At 37.0% G+C, this 20,172-nt stretch overlaps 1 protein-coding gene across 1 annotated transcript in view; it reads left to right on the top strand.

Annotated features, from left to right (window-relative positions):
* Window positions 1-16,479, top strand: part of SERPINI2 (serpin family I member 2) — a 36,363-nt gene extending 19,884 nt beyond the window's left edge. Inside the window, exons 6-9 of the mRNA XM_044255100.1 lie at window positions 4,442-4,539; window positions 8,455-8,541; window positions 12,292-12,381; window positions 16,354-16,479. Coding sequence (XP_044111035.1) covers window positions 4,442-4,539; window positions 8,455-8,541; window positions 12,292-12,381; window positions 16,354-16,430 — 352 coding nt within the window. The 3' untranslated portion in view covers window positions 16,431-16,479. The remainder of the gene's footprint in view (window positions 1-4,441; window positions 4,540-8,454; window positions 8,542-12,291; window positions 12,382-16,353) is intronic.
* Window positions 16,480-20,172: the final 3,693 nt, after the last annotated feature.

The following is a 20,172-nucleotide window of genomic DNA, read 5'->3' as shown; positions in this document are numbered from 1 at the left end:
TGGGCAGTACAGACATTTTAACAATGTTTATTCTTCCAATTCATGAGCATGGAATGGTCTTCTATCTTTTTGTATCTTCTTCAGTTTCTTTCATGAGTCTTCTCTAGTTCTCAAGTACAGACCTTTTAACTCTTCGGTTAGATTTATTCCCAGGTGTCTTATGGTTCTTGGTGCTATAGCAGGTGGAATCGATTCTCTCATTTCCCTTTCTATATTTTCATTGTTAGTGTATAAGAAAGCAGAAGGCCAGGGTCCTAAAAAGCACCTGCTGGCACCCATACCAAGCATTCTCAGGTGTTGGGGGAGCACACTCACAGCCTGCGGTCACTCAGGTCATGCAGAGAACAGAAGGGTGTGAACCTAGAGAGTGTGGGTCAGTGCTAACACCAGACTCTCACGCGCGAGCAGGAATATGCCCAGACGAGCGGTGGTGCAGGTAGCCAAAAGCTGTGAGCTCAGGGACGGCAGAGGCTCCCCCACACTCTCTCTGACACAGGTGGTTGCTGGTGGTGGCCGTCCTGGGTCTGTGGGCTTAGGCCCATGCCTGTGACCAGCTGATTCCACCAGTTACCGCTTAGGCTCTTTTGCTCTTTTTCAGTGCCTTCAACCAGACTCCAGGTTAATTCTGGTCCTCAGCCACAGGGCACTTTCATATTGGGGTACTACTTTCCAATGGGTCACTTCTGGTGGCTCTCCCCCCCTTCTACTGATCTTTTGATATCAGTCTGAGGGTACCCACTCTGCTTTACTTCTCCACTGATGATCCTCTATTCACGTAGAGATCCAGAAGTGTATAATCCTACATCTCAGGCTGATTTCATGGGCGTTCAGAGTGTTCTGGTAGATATTTAGCTCACTTTAGGGGACCAGTTGAAACAGGGTCTCCTACTTGTCCGCCATCTTGCCGAGTTAAAGAGAGTCATCATTTTTTAAAAATACTGACCAATGTGGCATCTCACAGTATTTTTAACAACTGTTAAGACAAGATCCTGGAAAATAGAGCATAATATTGAAAACCAAGCTGTATAACTTTAAATAACTAAGATTTTTTAAAATTGTTAAATGGGACAATGATAATATGGGCTTCATGGAGTTATTATGAGGGTTCCATGAAGTACTATTTATAACATCTTTAGTACTCAGTAGTATCTCTTATTATTTTTGTTATTATTCTCACTTAGTTTTAACACGTATTGAGCATCCGTTATGGTGCTGACACTGTCCTGGATGTTGCACCTCTTTACCATAATCCCCCAAATAAATTTGATAGCAATCAACTTCTATATACACATTATGGATGAGGTACAGACAGGGAAATACCTTGCCCATGTTTACACAGCTAACACATGGCAGAGCCAACATTTCAAGAGTCAGAAAACAGGTGTAATGGAGGCAAGCATGAGGGAGAGCACAGAACAAAGTGTCAGAGACACAACGAGCAGCAAGAGATGTGAAGCAACAGTGCCACAGAGAATTTAGAAAAGAGAGAACATCTTCCATAGGCCATGAAGTATGATCTTACTGGGCTAGAAATGAATCCCTGGTTTGGCCAGCTTTGGATCTCTAAACAACTGAATGTGAATGGCATATGGGTGAGAGAAAGTGATCGCAGGGTAAGTGAAGCCGAATATGAGAATACAAATGTCATGACCAGCTGCACTAGTGATTGCAAAATGTTTGCTTACTTTAACCTATCGGACACTGATACAAATTGGAATCAGGTTTACATTAAACAGTGTCCAGATATGCTCCTATGGGACAGAAAGCATTTTTAGTTCAACTCTTGAGGCTAACAGAGTCTTTCATACATAGACACACATAAGACACAAACCCAGATACGTACACACAAATACACTCTAGGTAATTGGTCAGAAAGCGACCCAAAACTAACCTGTACTTATATAATAGTCTAGGTCCACCACTGTCAGAGGTTGTGTTACATTTTTATCCTCATCAGCAGATCTTAGATTTGGTTTGGTTGGCTCGAAACCTGAACATTCCAAGGATGACTCAAGCCCACTGAATCAAAACCAGGATTGATAGGGGCCCCAAAGGAGATCCATCCAAGACTTTATATCTATAAGTAAGAGTCTTGGGTATAAACAAAAGAATGGGCTACACTAATCTACAATAAGGCCTACAGACCAGGAGTGGCTCCATCTTAAAATGGGAATTCTGAATTGTTTTCTTCATTTTCTGCACCCGTTACCTGTGTGAAACCCCTTTAAACCAATGTTTCCATATGGCAGTAAACTGATGTTAGATACTGTTTACAAATGCTAAAACATTCATTTTATACTTACCTAATTGTCTATTCAGTCTTTTTGCTGCTTATTCTTTCATCTTTAGATGTATTCTTCAAAAAATTTTAGATGAAGGTCAAGGGAAAGTGGAAATGATCCACATCTAAAATGAATATTAAGTCTCACAAAATTTGAATGAAGCACATGATTAACACTATATATATATAGATTGAGATTATGATTTCAAATTATATTTTTATTAGAAGGCAATGTGGGTTAGCATATTAACTTTGAGTTGGAATGGACCTAAATTTCAATACCAACTTTGTCTCCTGTTTTGAACGTAAGCCTGGAAATCGACCTCCTCAATCTTCTACTTTCTTAATTAATGGGACTAATGCTAACTTCCTCAGGTTTTTGTGAAGATTAAAAACTGTAATCTGTATTAAATGTCTAACACATGGAAGTACTGCTTCACACCTGGCTATTCATGACTCCAGTAATTATGGATAATTAGAAATTGGCTGTAGATTATACTTTTATTAAATGGTTGAATGAGTTTCTATTGCTGTAGGTTTCATTGGACTATATTATGAGCAGGACTTAGCTTAGTTTAAATGACTCTCCACTGATAATTAGGCATTATTAAAAGTTGTAATAAGTCTTGCAGTATTCTTGTCATTATCCTAAAACTATTATGCTAAAAATAGCCAATTTTTAGGTGAACTAGAACATTTATTTTCCACCTTTCAGATGCCTACACTCCATTTAGTTGTTAAAAAGAGTGTGGTAATAAAAACAGGGAAAAAATGGAAAGATTTCAAAACCATCCGGCTGCATTATCTTTTTTAGCTGAAAGTGAAAAGAAAGAAGTTGAAAACAGTGGCATAACACAAGCTATTTTCATCATCAGTAGATTTTAATGCCCATGTTGTGTCCCTCCTCAGGGCTCTGAATAAGTAAATATTTTCTGAAAGTATGTAATATATTACCAAGATAAAATTCAGGTCCAGTAAATTTCTGCCATAACATGTTCATTTTTTTGAACAATTATAATTAAAAAGCTTGCTCAGTATTTGGCAACTAAAACAGTGATCTAATTGGACTTAATACTCAAGCTGATTTATAGCCCTGGGTATGGACCTAGCTATTAGCTAAGCAAGGGTCCTGTCCTTGATCAGCCTTGTCTGGAGAGCACAGGGGCAAATGCTCTTCAGTTCACAGACTGAGTTCCTTAGGCAGGACTTGTCCGGAATATCACTGATGAAAGAAATATACAGAACTCCTTGCTCTTTTCTTAAGTTTCCAACCTGGTTTTAAAATGCATATGAATGCTTCTGGCATCTATAAAGTCAGTAAGCACTAGCTTTTTCTTTCTTTTTTTTTCCCTTCCTTTTTAGTGAAATGGTAAACAGATTCAGTATTCTGTTAACTTGGAGTCATAGATCAGCCTGTGAGACTCTGAGATTCTCTGGTTAGAGTCTTCAAGTCAGGTAAATTGAAGTTTAAAGATTTTAGTGGAAGCTAGAGTCCTACCTTAAGGCCCTGCAAAGGGAAGTAGTGGCCAGCAATCTTTTTCCCTCCTATAATTTTTATCTTTTATTTTATTTAAAGAAATTTAGTTTTCTTTCTGTCTTTTATACCATTTACAGGACCTATTGAGAAGATACTAGGTATGTTCATAAATTAAAGGAAGTCACATCAGCTGTGACAGGGGAAGAATAATAGATTATTAATGTCTCTCTGTACTTCAGTAGCCAAAACTCTTCTCCAAGGGCTGTTGGCTCCTTTTCCCTTCCATAGTATTTTGGATGTATGTCAGGAACCATCTTTGATGGTGTGAAAAACAGAGTATATACAGTTGCTGGAGGGAAACTTTACTTTTCTAGGGAAGGAGCCAAGCAGTTGAAAACTTAGAACTCTCACCCTGTTTTATTAGATAATTATACCTTCAAAAAAATATATAGTATTTTCTTGCCACCAACCATTTATCTGGGAAGCAAGCTATTAGTAACTTCAGAACAGCCAGGGGACCTGGGGGAAAATGGTATTATATATATGAGGAAATGTAATTGGGATAATGAAAACAAAAGGTTTCACATTATAATTTCTTCCAAATCATCTATTTTGTAGAAAACATTTTGGTAGCAAATGTATATAATTTTTCAAGAATTTTCCTCTTCATTTTTTTTTAACAGATTTAAAGTAGAACAAAAATTAGACTTCAAAGAAGCTCTGTATTCTTTGAATATAACTGAGATATTTAGTGTTGGCTGTGACCTTTCTGGAATAACAGGTAGTGTGATAAATAATTCTTATATTATTATGTTAATATGTTTTCTTAGTAACTCTGTTCACTGAGTGATCTGAAAGAGCGTTCAGCCCCAGAAAATACATACAAACCCAGTGGCTAAATGTCATGTTGAGCTGTCTGTAAACAAGCACTTTATTTTGCATTTAAACCATTTTCCTTAATGAAAGTCAGAGAGCATTTTAGAATGTTAGATAAGCCTTCTCACCATGATTGTAATAAAACTATGTAGGTAAAGTATTGTACGGACTTTTATTTCAGCCCTGCTTGGATTTCCTTAACTGAATAATGGGAATTACAACTTTGAGGCTCTCATCTACTCGGAGCTAATAAAACTCTTATACACCAATTTGCAAATGTTAATTTGGTAATGTTGGAGCCCATGAAATAGGCATCCACAAGCTGCTAGATGATGAACACAATGTAGAAATTGTAATGCCACAGCTTGCAGATTTAGCTTTGAGACTAACAACGCATCTGAGGAGATGGAGCTTTTATGCTAACTCACACCTGGGAAACTGCACATGCCTAAGATGCTCACTCACACAACAAAGCCCAAGAGAGTCTTTTATTTTCTCTTGTCTTGGCAGTACCCACTAGTTCAAAAATATCTAACTAAAGAGAAAAAAGATGGACGAAGAGGGCCAATTTGTCCCAAGTTTTTACCCCCTTTTAAATTCAGTCTTCTGTTTTATTAAAAAAAAAAAAGGCATAGAAATACAAGCCTGTCTGTCTGATAGGGTTTTATATCATAACATGGAAATATTGTGTATTCCTATATAAGTGTCTGGTCTTTGGAGAAGTAGTCATTAATTTATTCACTCATCAATTATGTGGGTAAATGAATAGAATGAATGAGCTTTCCTGGTGGAGGAGGTGGGTGGGATACACTGGTGACAGATGTTCATTATTACCTTCACACATGATTTAGCTTCTGTTCGCACCCTGACAGAGAGCTCTGACTTCTCTGACAATTTCATCAGCATCAGGAAAGAGGCAGTCAACGTTAAATACTGCAACAGCGTGCTATCTGCGTGTGTGCTGGAACACAACCATCTCGGCAACCTAAAATCAACCAACTTATTTTTCAAGCATGTCTTCCTGTTAGCCTTCTTTCTAGCCTTCAGAAGCTTACTTGCTATACATCAGATGTTTCCAACGGCCACTTGCTCTACAAATCCCCAGCAATTGGTGACTTCTATAAAATCTCCTTAGAAGTCTCCTTTTGTAGGCAGATTTATCATAAAATACCTCCAAAATGCTTTATAAGAGAATTTGTGCAAGAGAATAACTTGAAACAGCAAAAAACAAATGTCTAGCCTTTTCTGTTCTTTCTCTGAGTTGCCTATTTGAGTTGCTTTAACTGCTTTGGTTCTATTTTTCTGCTGGAAATAAAATAGCCAGGGCCCTCACTGGCACCACATCTGATCATTAGAACAGCAAATTCCCTGCTATCCCTACTTATCACTAATGCAGTAAACATTCTCTAAAAGGTACTGTGAACCAGTCCAACAGTAGGGCTGTGGGATATTTACACAGGAGCTACTACCTTACATTCATGTAATTCACAAGCTTTGAATGAAATGTTTTCAGACTGTTACTTATGGAAACTTGGAGATGAATATTTGACTTCACATTGCTATTACTTTTTGTGTTACCTTTAGTAAAATATTTAAGCTCTCTGAGCCTCAACTTTCTAATTTGTTAAATGAGATAATAAATCATGGTGGTGAAAATAAATGAAAGAAGGTATGTAAGTCACCTGGTTCTATGTCTGGCACATAATAGGTACTACATAAATAGTAGATATTAAAAAAAAACCAATGGCATATTAATAGTTACTTGGACATCTTCTAGCAAAAGTATAGAAAGTTTCCTGCCCTCTTAGCAGAGTCATACTTGGAATTTTCATAGAAAAAAGGAGAAAAACTATTACAAACCTGAGGAAATCAGTGACTTTATGGAGTCTAGTAGATTCCTTGTTCTGGTCTATTAGCTCTCAAGTCCTATTCTTTTCCCAAGATCACGTCCTCTTCATGGTAAGACAGGATACAAGAGACCAGAGGCTCAGCATGATAACCATGGAGTCACTTGATCTGGTATCAGTGTTAAACTGGGTGTAATTCTCCATTATACCCCAACAAGCTTTTTGTTCTTCACTCTTGTCTTGGTATGGGTCTCTAGGTCAGCTGCTCTGGGTTCCATATGTGAATCCTGTCTTACTCTAGGTGGTCCTCGGGAAAGAACATGCTTACTTGCCTCATCTTGTTACAGACCATTCTGTTGCATTTCAAGATGTGCATGCCCCCTCTTCTCCACCATACTTGTTTCTGTCCCTGGACATATTCATACCCATGATTTATTTGTTTGACAAATATTTATTAAAAGCCAATTACATGCCAAGCAGTTTTGTAGGGATGCAAAAAGTGGACAAAGTTCTGCTTTTAGTGAAGTTTTCATCTGCTGATGAGTACTTAATAAGCAATTAGTTAATTTAATCGTGAGGTGATGGATGCTGTAAATTAAAAGAACATCATGGAATAAATGGTGATTAGGTCAGATACAGGCAGAATTAGATAGGGTGGGAAAAGAAGACTGGGCTGGGAAGTAACATTTTTGTTGAGACTTAAAGAACAATGGAGCCAGTCAGGGAGAGTTCTGGGAAAGTGGGTTTTAAGCAGAAGAAAGGTTAGGGTTAAGGCCTTGAAACTTGACCTTGAGCTGGAGCTACTAAATGGGGAGAGGAAGGTAGTAGATATGGATAAGAGGTATTCAGGGGCCCAAATAAAGTGATCATAAGCATTTTGGAGTTTATTTTTAGGAAGCCATTTTTTTTTTTTTTTTATGCCAATATCGCTTTCATGCTTCTCTTTATCTTGCCTGAAGGGCTTTCTTTACTTTTCTGTGAGCTGCCAGGGCTGGTTTCCCTCTACTGTAGAAGCTGCTTCCTGAATCCTTATAAATCTGCTGGTTTTGGTAGAGTCTGCGTGGTCACATCAGATTTCCCTCCCAAGAGAAACAAAGCTCCTTTTTCTCCTTTCTCTTCAAGTTTCCAGGCCTACCATCCTTCCTCTACTTTCTGGCCACCACTGAACCCGTGACCATATTTCCATTGTCTCTTTGAAGCACACTGTCAGATCTGAGTGGTCCTGACACAGCAGGAATGGCTGATGGCTTCTGAACTTGTGGCTTCACTTCCCCCTTCTCAAGGGGACTATCCCCGCAGGTCACAAGATCAGAAATTCTTCACACATACAGCACTTCCACCAAGGGGAGAAGAACGGTGTGTTCGCTCAGCTTGTATCCACACCGGAACAGAATGTTGTAAGACTCTATCTTACACTGAGAAATTTGACAGGTTTTAAAGTATAGCTCTGAAGTGATTTTGTAACAGATGACACAAAAGCTCTTTAGACTTTCATAGCCTCACCAGTCTTGAAAGAAAGTAAATTTTGTTTTAAAGTCAGATCAAAACTGAATACAGAATTTGAAAGGCAAGTTGGCTTTGAGGTTGAATACATAGGGTGGGATTAATTCAAATCTGTAAAGCCTTTTTCATCTTGTCTGTAGACCATAGCAAAGGGGGGGGGCTAAACCTTCTGTCTGTGCAAATATTTCACTTAGTGGGATACCTGATTTGAGGCTTATCCCCTTCTATCTTTGCCTTTGTATCTGGGCTGGACTTGATCTCTCTCTATAGGTATCTGTATCATTTCTACAAGAGATAAACTACCTTCTACCTCTAGCAAATTAACGAACTTGGGAAGAATTTGTTGTTACTGTTTTTTTCCTATTCTTTGTTCATTTGAAAATGTAATTGACATGGCTCTGTAATAAGTAATGTAGTAAGTAATGGCTCTGAGTTCTGATCCTTAAATATACTTTCCTATTTTCCAACAGATTCAGCTGAAGTGTTTGTTTCCCAAGTCATGCAGTATGTTTTTTTTGAGATAAATGAAGATGGCAGTGAAGCTGCAACATCAACTGGTAGGACAAATGGTTTCACAACCAACCAAGAGGAAGGACTGGGGGAAAATGTGCATCCTTAGGGCATTGGTGTTTCCGCATGACTCTGATCTCCTGTTTCCTTCTTTCTGTCCAGGACACTATAGGAAGAAAAGAGAAACTGGTTGCATAAGTTATTTTTTGCATCTCTGCATCTGCTGCTTAATCAAAAAGGCCAGGGAAGGGATTTGTTAGGAGCTGAGGCCTATCTACTAATATTGGCTTATTTGCAAATTGCATTTTGAATTGCATTTACCTACCAGTCAGGAGATAGGATCTGGGGAGGAAACTTTGTGCTTAAACATGAAGTCATTATTATTCAGGAATTCTTAGTCTTAGGTAATTGTATTAATTTCCTTCTTCTATTACACCAGGTAGGTCCCTACTTTTCTAATACGGTTTTTGTCATTATCTATATGCCTGTGGCTCTCAAAGTTAGCTGCCCATTAGAATCACCTGGAAAGCTTCATATAATCCTATGTCCAGTCTATCCCCCAAAATTAAATTAGTAAATGAATTAAATTAGTATCTCTGGTGGTGAATTCCAGGCTCTATCATTTTCTTTCATTTCTCTAAGTGATTTCGGTATACATCCAAGGTTGAGAGCCAGTTCTTTATGGTGCCTTGCGGCCCATCCTTGCTACTGTAAGTCAAGTGTTGTGTGTAGATCAGTGGCAGCAGCATCACTTGGGAGCTTGTTAGAAATGCCAGCCCTCAGGCCCAAATCCAGGCGTACTTAATCAGAAGCTGTGTTTTCCAAGGTCTCTAGGTGATTTGTGAACACGTTACAGTTCACGAACCACACCTTTATGATAGCTTTCCTTGAATAAATGGCGTTTTGAATACTGTTGAGGATGCATACAACTAATGCTCAAAAAATAATTGGAGAAAATTTAATTAGAAATGCAAAAGCAACTTTAATGAATGTCTCATAAGTCTATTTTAATTCTTCAGACTTTTGTGATTTTAGCCAATATGTAAAATACAGGCATGCTTTCTTACTGATAAATTTCTATAAATGTATATCCATGTTATTAATTTCTTAATAAATTTGTAATACTGTGTGGTGCCAATGATTTTTGACATGTGGATGGGTCACACTGGACTCTTGCTACCATTCTGTCATCTCCTGAAGTACTTGGTGTTATTGTGCTCAAGGAACGTAGATTGGAGAACATGGGCTGTTTCAATCTTAGAGAAATTAAAAAGTTGCATTGGATGAAGTTGTTGGCCTAAGTAGACAAATTTTCCTGCTGCTTTTACATAAGAGTTCTTATAAAAATTTTTTTTTAAAGATTTTATTTATTTATTTGACAGAGAGAGATCACAAGTAGGCAGAGAGGCAGGCAGAGAGAGAGAGGAGGAAGCAGGCTCCCAGCTGAGCAGAGAGCCCGATGCGGGACTCGATCCCAGGACCCTGAGATCATGACCCGAGCCGAAGGCAGCAGCCCAACCCACTGAGCCACCCAGGCGCCCCAGAGATCATCATCTGATTTTCTCATTATATTAGTGAAGAAAGAGTCCATGACATGAAGTGCTTTGCCTAGGGTCATACTACTAATTGACAGCTGAGTTTGTACTCTCATCAGGTTCTGACTCCAGGTTCAGAGCTCTTTCTATTATCACCCACTGCCTCTAATTTAAGTCTAGAGTTCTCTCAGAGGGTGAAACAATCATTAAGGGATCAGCAGTGACCCTGATGTATCACACATCAAAAGTTTTCAGTGTGCGTATTTTGACTTTCAGGCATCTGCTCAGTGGATGCTCAAGAACAAAAAATCTCAAGTGTTCACCCAAGTGAGGATGGGAACCATACTGGCTATGGTCCTTTGTATTCTCTCATCAATTCAGACATAAGTCTATACTCACTGATAATTTGGGCATTGTAGCCCTGATACTGCAGGAAGGAGAGTGCCATACATTTTATATTATGAAGGTTATGCTTGATTCTGAAGGTGATCAGAATACGCCACCCCCAAATAAGCCACTTTGTCTGAAAGGTTGTTTTGATAGAAACAACTCTTGAAAGAAAATGGAGAAAGAGCACAGGAAAAAAAAAAGAGTTCTCTACTCTCCCTTGATCTGCCTAAAGTATAAGCGGGGCATAAATCCCCCTTGTGAAGGTGTCTCTCCTCCTCTCTCCATATGAAAATGAGAATAATCTTTATCACAAGAATGAAAATTGGCAATGAAATGAGTCTGCATAACAAAGCTTATTAAATAACGCTCTTATACCATCTTTTTCCCATATATTTACCTTCCCACAATTTATTGCCCCTTTTTTGGTCTAGTCACTTCTCCACAATTTATTACCCTTTGTTAAAAGGGAAATCAGAGGGGTACCTGGGTGGCTCAGTGGGTTAAGACTCTGCCTTCGGCTCAGGTCATGATCTCAGGGTCCTGGGATCGAGTCCCATCCCGCTTTGGGCTCTCTGCTCAGCAGGGAGCCTGCTTCCTCCTTTCTTTCTCTCTCTGCCTGCCTCTCTACCTACTTGTGATCTATCTCTGTCAAATAAATAAATAAAATCTTTAAAAAAAAAAAAAAGGGAAATCAGAGGGGGAGATGAACCATGAGACTGTGGACTTGAGAGACAAATTGAGGATTTTAGAGGGGAGGGGTATGGGGAGATGGGTTGGCCCCGTGATGGGTATTAAGGAGGGCACATATTACATGGAGCACTGGTTGATGAGCATAAACAATGAATCTTGGAACACTGCATCAAAAGCTAATGATGTACTGTATGGTGACTAAGATAACACAGTAAAAATTAAGAAAAAAAATGGTAGATAAACTCTCAAGCCTAACATTTTGGGAGGATATTTACTTCCTTTCTGTGGAGCTCCTTTGGGGATATAGAATAAATAATTTCTTCTGTTAATCTATCTTTTGTCAGTTTAATTTTCATACCCCAGTCACAAACTGAGTAGAAGATTATTTTTCCTTCTCTACTATTATTTTTCAGTTCTGATCACTCCTGTTTCAATTTTTAAAAATGATTTTTCACGAGTCTGAAAAAATTTTACAAAATCATCACGTTATTGGTAAAGGAAACATCTGAATTAAGTGTAGAAATATTTAACTTAAAAAGAATAAAAAAACCCAACCATTTAAGTTTATCCACTCTAAATGTTGGCAAATGCTACAATGGAGCCACATGATATAAATTATTATAATAAATAATTATCATGGCAGCAAATCTCTTCTAATCACATAGTAAAAATCCCATAATCATTCACAGCACAAATCCTAAAAGCTCTGAACCCACAGAATAATTTTGGAAAAGTTAAAAAAAATAAATTTGAACTCAGATGTGATTACCACAAGCCTGAAGAATAAAAATGAAGTGCAAATATATCCGGATGGGAATTAAGAGTTGAAACATTTCAAGAATAAATCATATAATGTAAATAAAATGTAAGCATAAAATTACTGTTTAAAAGAAGAAATTTTTCAGCTGCTTTCAGTAAATTGAATCTAGTATCTGACTTTCTTCTTCATTGAGCATAGATAGGGCATTAGAATTATTCCATGAATAATCCAATATTTGTTTTTCTGCTCTTTGATTTTTAAATTTATTTCAGATTTCTCTGTATTTTGAAAATGGTTATTTTTCTACATGTTAGCTCATCAAATGAAATGACTTTTCCTGTCTACAAAAAGTATTATGGATCTATTTTCTTTCCTCATCCTTTAATGTGCTCGTCTAAATAACTACTGTCTCTATTTCATAGGCATGAACATCCCTGTGATCATGAGTCTGGCTCACAACCAATTTATAGCAAATCATCCATTTCTGTTTATTGTGAAGAATAACCCAACAGGTACCTTTTCTAAAATTCTCTGGGAGAACTGCTTAAGTCAAAGAGACCTCGTTCTAGTCACTATTTGTAATCTATGTATCTGAGATAATTTCTCCTTTCAATGTGTTGAATCTTATTGCTATTTTTCAATTTATTCTTTCAGTGGTTATTTGGTGAATGCCTCTTTTACACCACGCATTGTATTTTAAGAGGTGATGGGGCCTAAAATAAGGCAGTGGTAATAGTAGCTGTCAAAACCGCTATTATCGTATGCTAGCAGTTTTAAGTACCTATCTCTAAAGCTAACGCCATTCCAAGAGGTTAACTATTTGACCAATAATAACACAGAAGCTCAGAAAGAAGTTATATAATTTGTCTAAGGTCATACAGCTGGAAAGTGGCCAAGTAGAAATAGGACCTGTTTGTCTCAGAAGTCTGCTCTCTGTGATGCTACAAGAGGAATGGAAAATGGGAGTTGCACAGTTGTGAAGGTTTCAGAGGTAGATTCCAAAAGAATAAGTGACTAGCTATGGGCTCTGAGTGGGAGAGAGAGGTCAAATACAATTACAAATCTCCAGTGAGGGCAGTTGGTGAAAGATGATAGAGTTAGCCACAAAAGGTAGAGGTAGGTGTGGACTGGACTGCATTTGAAACAAAGGCAACATGTGGAGTATTTGGCCACGTGCTCTGCACACGATATCAGCATCCCTAGAGACTGACAGTGTGATCTTGGGGGTCAGACTGGGGTCAAGTCCTAGCTCTGTTAGCAACTAGTTGTAAGACAAGTCAATGATACTTCCTAAGCCACATTTTCTCCACCTCCTGTTTAAACATAATATTAGTACTCATTGCCTAGAGTTAAATAAAAGAATATGTGAAGTCTGTAACACTATTCCTGGCATGTAGCATTCATTAGGAATAAATCAATAACTATAAATGAGGGAGTGATTGAATACATGGAGGAAAGAAGGAAAATGGAGTAGTTTCTCTAAATAAGTTGGGTTACATGGAGAAGAAGCATAGTTAATTTTAGGTCTGAATCTGTTTGATTAGCTAATGGTACTGGTGTTTTTGGCCCCTGAAGGATATACCAGTCTCTCTTTTTAGGCTCCATGGAGCCAATGCTGAGTTATCCTTCTGAATGTTTCGTCTTGGAAACAATGAGATAGTTTTAGACTTGCTGAGATTGCATCAACGCAACTTCAATTCCCACGGTGCATGAGTCCATGTTAAAGGATATTCTAAGTGTGTCATTTGATCTATACATCCTTAACCTTTGGATATCTCATTTCTTACAATTAGTATGTAATTATCGAATATGGAACATAGAAATAAATGAAGCTGCATTGGACCTCAATGCACAAGGAAATAATGGCATTTAGAATAATGTAGGTTGACTCTATTTACCAAGTTGATGACCAAGACTATCTAATTGCTACCAGTTAAACAGCAGTGAAAATTCTAATTCCCAAATAATCCATTTATTTATCTGTGATAATGCTTAACTATCAGACCTTAATGATAATTTCCACTATCTCATGATCTTTATTATAATGAGACTTTCTAAACTAGGGTCATACCCTTAAAGTATTGTTTAAAATGAATGGCTACTCATTTATTGGGACTGTAAGTTGTTGCCATATAAAATGTAGAATGGGCCATTATCTTAAGACAATACACATTCAGTGATTTATTTATTTTTTTCTCACAAATGAACTGAGGAAATCTTTGCGATTGACAAAAATGGTGCCTTAGCATAGCATAGCAAACTACTAAGTGGCTTAATGTTTTATGTAAAATAAATTCATTTAATGATTACTGAAGTTAAGAGGATCAATGATTTTGATTTATTATAATCAATTTTTATCATATTTAAAATTTTCTTGTAGTTAACCAGTCCTCTTGGGCCAAATCCAAATATTATTTGTATTTTTCTACCACATTAGTTTTATATTTCAGTATATTTATCCAAAGCTTTTACTAAGCAGAACTTCCAAGGAAATGAAGAACATTTTTTCTTCTTTTAAGCTGAGGGGCTGGGCCAGTGTTGGAGACTTTCAAATTAAATTGTGAAAGATACTATATGAAATGTGCCATTTCTCAGAAAATGAATCATGATTCTGAAACTGACAATACTCCACACATATTAAAAAAAATAGTGTTTAAACTCTTTATGGTTTTGGGTTGAAAGAAGAAGCAGGCTGCAGGATATCCATTAAGAAATCTTTCTTCTGAGCTATTGGTTTTGGTTATGCTAGTGTATTTTAATATTAGAAAGTAAAATTTGCTTCTATCTGATGGAGAGGTTGTATATATACATTGGTTAAGTATGGAGGACACCTCCTTGAGAAGGGGGAATGTAGAGAAAAGTGGAAACAATAATGATTTCTGCTTCAGCCTGCCTCTCTATCCATTACTGTTATGTCCAGGGAGAGTTCACTAATCCATCCAGTTTAGTGGAGAGTACATTATTGACTGCAAAATGACTCCATTCAAAACATGGTACTCCTTGGTCAAAGAAGCAGATTGAAAAGGCTGGAACAAATGGCTTCTATGCAATGTCCTACACTTCTGAATGTTTAAAATTTTAAACTATTGTCTTCAATTATGAGGTTAGTTTCCATAGAAGTCACTTAAAAATTTTTCCAAACATGGGGCACCTGGGTGGCTCAGTGGGTTAAAGTCCCTGCCTTTGGCTCAGGTCATGATCCTGGGGTCCTGGGATCAATCCCCACATCAGGCTCTCTGCTCAGCAGGGAGCCTGCTTCCCTTCCTCTCTCTCTGCCTGCCTCTCTGCCTATCTGTGATCTCGGTCTGTCAGATAAATAATAAATAAAATCTTAAAAAAAAATTCCCAAACATTTTCAATAAGCATTTTAATGCCTTAGCATTATAGACAACAGTCATTGCTGATTCCTATTGTGATAAAATGCAATATACATCCTGGGAAAGTTATTTTATGGGTCTCCAACTATCTGAAAAACAGGAGAATTTGTTTTCTTTTTCTTGGGAATTATTTTGAGATTTTTGAGGCAAAGTATTATTGATTATAATCATAAAAAGAAAAAATCTGGAGATTATGTCTATTTCCTTGTTATTGGCTCTTCTGAGTATCTGTCTTTGGACTGAACAGTAAGGAGTTAATGAAAAGGGACTCTAATAATTCTTTCAAACACATTTCAGTATAATTTTCATAGCTTTAAAATTCTGTAAATTGTATCACTTTTTAAAAATAAACATATAATGTATTATTTATTTTATCACTTTGGAAATACACACTTATTACATATATCTGTAAGGAACATAAAAATCAAGGCAACACTTGGCATTGATTCATTCTAGCCACTTCTCTTACCCTAGTTGAAAAGAAAGGTGCCTGGATTTTGACACCTTTTTAATTTCTGTTTTGTCCTCTTGTTCTTAGTTCCTTTTCACTGGCAAACACAAAATGACTGGATTCAGGTATTTACATTTCTGCTGTATACAATATCACAGCAGTGAGCATGTGAAAGCACTAGCAGTAGAAAATATTGTCATTTGCAATAAGCTTAGCTTTAGAGCTGAAGGAGTGCATCTGAGGGTTTCACTCAACCCTAAGGGCTTCTGTTACAGGTATAAAACGATGACTGCTAATGTCTTTAATTTATAATTTTCACCACCCTTTCATTATGCTATGTTTGCCTGAGTCTCTATATTTAGAACACCTCTCTACCTCTTTATTTTTTGCCTTCCTATATGAAAAACAGGGCTAATACATTTTCCATGACAAGCTATTATCGGTGTTAATTTACTTCATAAATTACCAGAAAATGATTAATAATGATATAATTATGTATTTTAGGCAAAGGAGAAGGTTTTGTTGTTAGATGTTGCTTATTTATCTTATACCAAAAAAATACTAAATGATCTGTTAAAATATTCAGAAAGACTAATTATTGTCAATTTTTTTCTCCAGAAATTCCTAGTGTTTTTTTTTTTTTTTTCTCTTCCTAGAATCAATTTTGTTTATGGGAAGGGTGACAAATCCTGACACCCAAAAGATGAAGGGAAGAGATTTAGATTCACTGTGATTGAAAAGAAGAGTCTCAGAACATAAGATGATTCCTGAAAAATAATTGATTGGCAAAATAGCATCACTGTGCAAGTATTTTCTACATATCTTTTTCTGTTTTAACCATATGTATATTAATCTCTACTGAAATAGATCTATATTAATGAGTAAGTGAAATTATTAATAAATGAATTTATTCATTTAATGTTTCTTATCCTTATGTTTTATAAAGTCTATTATGAATCAAAAGCGGTGGACTTATATAAAATACTGCTATTAGTATGTTAGAATAGTCTCATCCAAGATATTTTGATATTAGATTTCTATCTTAGATATCAAAGTCTCTGCATTCCTAAAAAAAAACTGGGCCATCTGACCCCCAGGCATAACAGCATTATCCAGGCCATGCAGAAGTAAGGTCAAGAGACAGAGTGGGCATGGTATGTGGCTCTCTGGAGAGACAGAGATCTAGGATCCATGATAGTAGATGAGCTCTGAGTATTTTACTAACCTTTTCATTTATTTATTTATTTGACAGAGAGAGAGGATTCACAAGTAGGGAGAGAGGAAGGCAGAGGGTGAGGGGGAAGCAGGCTCCCTGCTGAGCAAAGAGCCGGATGGATGTGGGGCTCATCCTAGGACCCTGAGCTCAAGACCTGAGCTGAAGGCAGAGGCTTAACTGAGCCACCCAGGTGCCCCGACTGTTTTATTAATCTTAACCTCATCTTTTGTTTTGTTTTTATTTTAATTCCTGTTAGTTAACATTCAACTTTATATTAATTTCAGCTGTCAATATAGTGATTCAACACTTCCATACATTACCTGGTGCTCATCATGATAAGTGCACTCCTTAGTCCCCATCACGGATTTCATTTAACCCTCCACCCAATTCCCCTCTGGTAACCATCAGTTTGTTCTCTATAGTAAGGAGTCTGATTCTTGTTTTTTTTCACTCTCCCTTTTGATGAATGGATAAAGAAGGTGTGACATATATAAATATACAGTGAAATATTATTCAGTCATAAAGAAAATGAAATCTTGCCATTTGCTATGATATGAATAGAGCTAGGGAGTATCATGCCAAGTGAAATGAGTCAGAGAAAAAGAAATAGCATATGATTTCACTCATATGTGGAATTTAAGAAACAAGTGAGCAAAGGGAAAAATCTTAACTTAATCTTAACTCCATGTATTAACATTTAATTTTTGCCATTGTTTTAATACCTTTTGGGACATTATCTATTTTCTGATTTATACTTTAAACTTGTATGAGAAAGTAAAATAATGAGAACTTTTATAAAGTTTTAACACACATGAAAGTGGCAGCTCAATTAGTGTGATTTAGGAAGCTGACCTTCCAAGATTTTATAACACTGAACTAAGGAAGAGTTAGAGCCAAGATTGTAATCTGTAAAGATTAAATGCAGAACCCTTTCTCTGAATACTCGGAAATGTCAGATCCAAATATCCAAAAGAATACTGCATTCCAATGACTTGATATAATGTGTGTTTCACAGTTTTTCCATTTTCATGTTAATGATGTAGAGTATCCTTTGGTCTGGCAATTCTTAGAGAATTTCATGATAATGGCTACCCATTGTAAAGCTCTAATAATGTGTCATGCACTGAAGTAAGCACTTTATCTACATTATGTTAAACATACTGAAAACCCTGTGGGATAATATTACCCACCTTCCAGATGAAAAAAACTGAGACTCAAAGATGTCATAGAAATTAGCCAAAGACACATGGCAAATAAATATGGTGATCTTCACAGTATTTCCAAATGTGAGTATTTCCAAATTTGAAGCCGAGACTATCTGAGTGAACATAATCTCTGAGTTATAATCCCTTCTCTTAAACCATTTATTTATTTATTTATTTATTTATTTATTTACTTACTTACTTACTTACTTACTTATAGGGAGCGGGAAGGAGAGAGAGCAAGGGGAGGGGCAGAGGTAGAAGGAAAGAGAATCCTCAGGCAGGCTCTCGACTGAGCACGGAGCCTGGTGTAAGGATTGATCCTAGGACTCTGAGATCATGACCTGAGTGGAAATCAAGAGCTGGCTGCTTAACCAACTGAGCCACCCAGGTGCTCCCTGTGTAAATCATTTAAAGTAGTGCAGGTCTTTGGTCTTCTCCTAAAACACTGTGCTGTTTAGTCTCTGAAGTCTAGATATCTATCTACAGAAAAACCTAGAACAATACTCAAAACGTTATGAAAACAACTTTATAATTAATTATGATCACTTAAAACCATAACAGAATTGAAAGCAATATTCATTTTTCTAGACTGTCAACTTGAGCTACTCAGCATTCACACAGCAAATGCTAATCTTGATGTTAATGATATACCACAAGTTTGTTGCTCATCATGGAACGGGTTTTAAAATATGCTTCCTCCAAAAAAAAAAAAAAAAAAAATATGTTTCCTCCGGTGCCTGGGTGGCTCAGTTTGTTAACCACCTGCCTTCAGCTCAGGTCATGATCCTGGAGTCCTGGGATCGAGTCTCACACTGGGCTCCTTGCTCAGCGGGGTGTCTGCTACTCCTGCTGACCTCTCTTCTCTCATGCTCTCTCTCTCTCTCTCTCTCAAATAAATAAATAAAATCTTCAAAAAAAATATGCTTCCTCAATTCAGGCAGAAGAGAAATAATAGGCTGTTAAGAGGCTGTTAAGAGGCTGTTAGTTCTATTCAGGTCTATCTGAATTCCTGTTTCCTTTGGATTGCCAGAGTCTTAGCATCCTCTTTCATGTGTAACATGTGAGTTTGCTCTGGAGATTTATTTATTTTTTCCACAAATATTGAGCTTCCACTATGATCCAGGCACTGCTGTAGAGACTAGGGATATAGAAGTGAACAAATCTGACAGGGTCTCTGCTTTCATGGAGCTGCCATTTTATTGGTGGCAAAAGAATCATAACCAGTGAAAAAATAAAACAGGGTAAAGAATTAAGAAGGGTTTTATAAATGAGACAATGTAATAAGCAGACCACCCCAGTTTTGCTTTAAGTAGTTTTTTTTCATAATATGTTTCTCATTTATTTGCTTTTCTTCACTAAGATATGCTGAACATCTGCCTCAGGTTCCCTGCTATGGAGGCTGACTTCGCACTGTCAGATGTTTTTCTTCTCCAATTTCATGCTCTGCACCTGGTAGCTGTTACTTGCCTTGCAAGGTGAGGGTGTTTAAGCTCTGAGTCAGTTAAGCGTCTGCCTTGGCTCTGGTCATGATCCTGGAGCCCTAAGATCAAGCCCAGTGTCGGGCTCCCTGACTAGCAGGGATCTGCTTCTCCTTCTCCCTCTGCCCTTTCGCCCCTGCTCATGCTCTTTCTCTCTTTCAAATAAATAAATAAATAAAATCTTAAAAAAAAAAAAAAAAAAGAAGAGAGGATAACTTTCTGGTATGGGTTCAAGCTGAAAATCCCCCTCTCCCCGTTCAAGAAACATAGCTGCCAAAGCAATTTCAAGGTTAGAACCTTTAATCTTCACCTTCAGTGAAATTAACTCAGTAGTTATTATAGCTCCATATCACAAAGGTTAAAAATTTCTGGAATATATTTATAAAAGATATATAAAATAAGTTATTAAATAAAAAAATATGAAATAATTTTCTTTGCTAAGCTATGTGAAATCTTTAAGATCACAACCCACGGAATGGGAGAAGATATTTGCAAATGACAATACAGACAATAGGTTGATATACAGGATCTATAAAGAACTCCTCAAACTCCACACACACAAAACAGACAATTATA

Source organism: Neovison vison, chromosome 6 (genome assembly GCF_020171115.1).
Source record: "Neovison vison isolate M4711 chromosome 6, ASM_NN_V1, whole genome shotgun sequence".
NCBI classification, from domain to species: domain Eukaryota; kingdom Metazoa; phylum Chordata; class Mammalia; order Carnivora; family Mustelidae; genus Neogale; species Neogale vison.
Note: the sequence above shows the minus strand (reverse complement) of the source record. Positions and strands in the feature narration are given on the sequence as shown.